Source organism: Cynara cardunculus (assembly GCF_001531365.2).
Source record: "Cynara cardunculus var. scolymus isolate 2C chromosome LG 13, CcrdV1, whole genome shotgun sequence".
NCBI lineage: Eukaryota > Viridiplantae > Streptophyta > Magnoliopsida > Asterales > Asteraceae > Cynara > Cynara cardunculus.
In genome coordinates, this window is record NC_037540.1 from 18,604,657 (window position 1) to 18,605,868 (window position 1,212).

Consider the following 1,212-nt stretch of genomic DNA (forward strand, 5'->3'; position numbering starts at 1 on the left):
ATGCACAACTCTTCTTCGTCCTTCAGTGCTTCCTCACTTTTAGCGTCAGTGAGAAAATTGAACTCACCACAACTAGAGGTACAAAGAGGTATTTTTGCTCTGGTTTGGTTGAGTTGACTCCTTAGCTTAGTCATCCTTTGGTCGTTGAAAGCTCCAGATGTTGGAATAACATCTATCCTTTTCAACTAGAGGACCATAGGGGATCGTAGGTGCATTGAGTAGAAGGGAGGAGGCTTCAGATTCATGAGAAAAGGGTACGAACCAGGAGATCTGTGCAACCTTGGTAGGATCAATCACCTTGAAGATGATGGCGGGTTACCTTGTTCAGCCACTCCTTTATCTTTGGTGGAGGAGTGCTGGTTCCTTGTGGTTTTCTCCCCCTGGGAAGCTGACTCCCTTAGGGAGACACCGTTCTGAGCCGGAGCCAGTCTTGGATGGTACTGGATAGTGAAGTCCTCCTCATCATCGTCATCTCCAAGATCTTGTCCAGCATCAGGGAGGAGAGGATCTTCATCCACATCTTCTTCATCATCATTTTCCTCATCACCAAACTTTGATACAGAGGTTATGGGGAGGACTTCGTGAGTAGCTGGAGCTATCATGGCATCATCATCATCATTAGTGTCATCATCGTTTGTTGTTATGGCATCCTTAGTCTGAAGGATAATACCTAGCAATTCAGCATCAGCGGCAGCATCTACGTTCTCCATGGTAATTTTCTCATGCTGGTATTTCTCCCTCTCTTTGTCATTATCAATACAAGAGGTGAGATCATCAAGACGTAGGGAGCTGTCTTCAGTAGGTTGCTCAAGGTTGGAGAGAGCCTCAACTTGCATGAAGTTGAAGTCGACTACCCAGTCCAGTTGTTTTCAATTAGCTTCAGTGAATGAGGGCTCAGGGACCGGGGCCGGCTGCTAGAGAAGCGCGAGTATTTGTTGAAGCAGCTCACCAGGCAGCTTGTACTTCATTGGCTTTGTTGTTGATAGTAGTGATGGCCTCAGTGTTGGTGCATACTTCAGTTTGCACCGTCTTTAGCAAATCCTTTACTTCATAGACCTCGGCTTTGCCAGCAGAGAGGTCATGAGTAAGGTCTTCCTTCATGGGCACCGATTTGTGGAACTCGTCCATTTTGTCCAGGACGGTGGCCACAACGGGCAAGAGGAGCTTGATGTCCTCAGCCATATCATGGAAATCTGTCTCTATGGTTGTGGG

General features: G+C 47.0%; 1 protein-coding gene across 1 annotated transcript; it reads right to left on the minus strand.

Annotated features, from left to right (window-relative positions):
* Nucleotides 1-293: 293 nt before the first annotated feature.
* On the minus strand, nucleotides 294-836 carry LOC112524856 (nucleolin-like). Its single transcript, XM_025134803.1, has one exon. It carries the CDS (start codon nucleotides 834-836, stop codon nucleotides 294-296), a length of 543 nt encoding a protein of 180 aa, XP_024990571.1.
* Between the last annotated feature and the right edge of the window lie 376 nt (nucleotides 837-1,212).

Bases quoted from the DNA above. Each gene is read 5' to 3' on its own strand.
- LOC112524856 (XM_025134803.1), bottom strand. From the start codon at position 836: ATGCAAGTTGAGGCTCTCTCCAACCTTGAGCAACCTACTGAAGACAGC.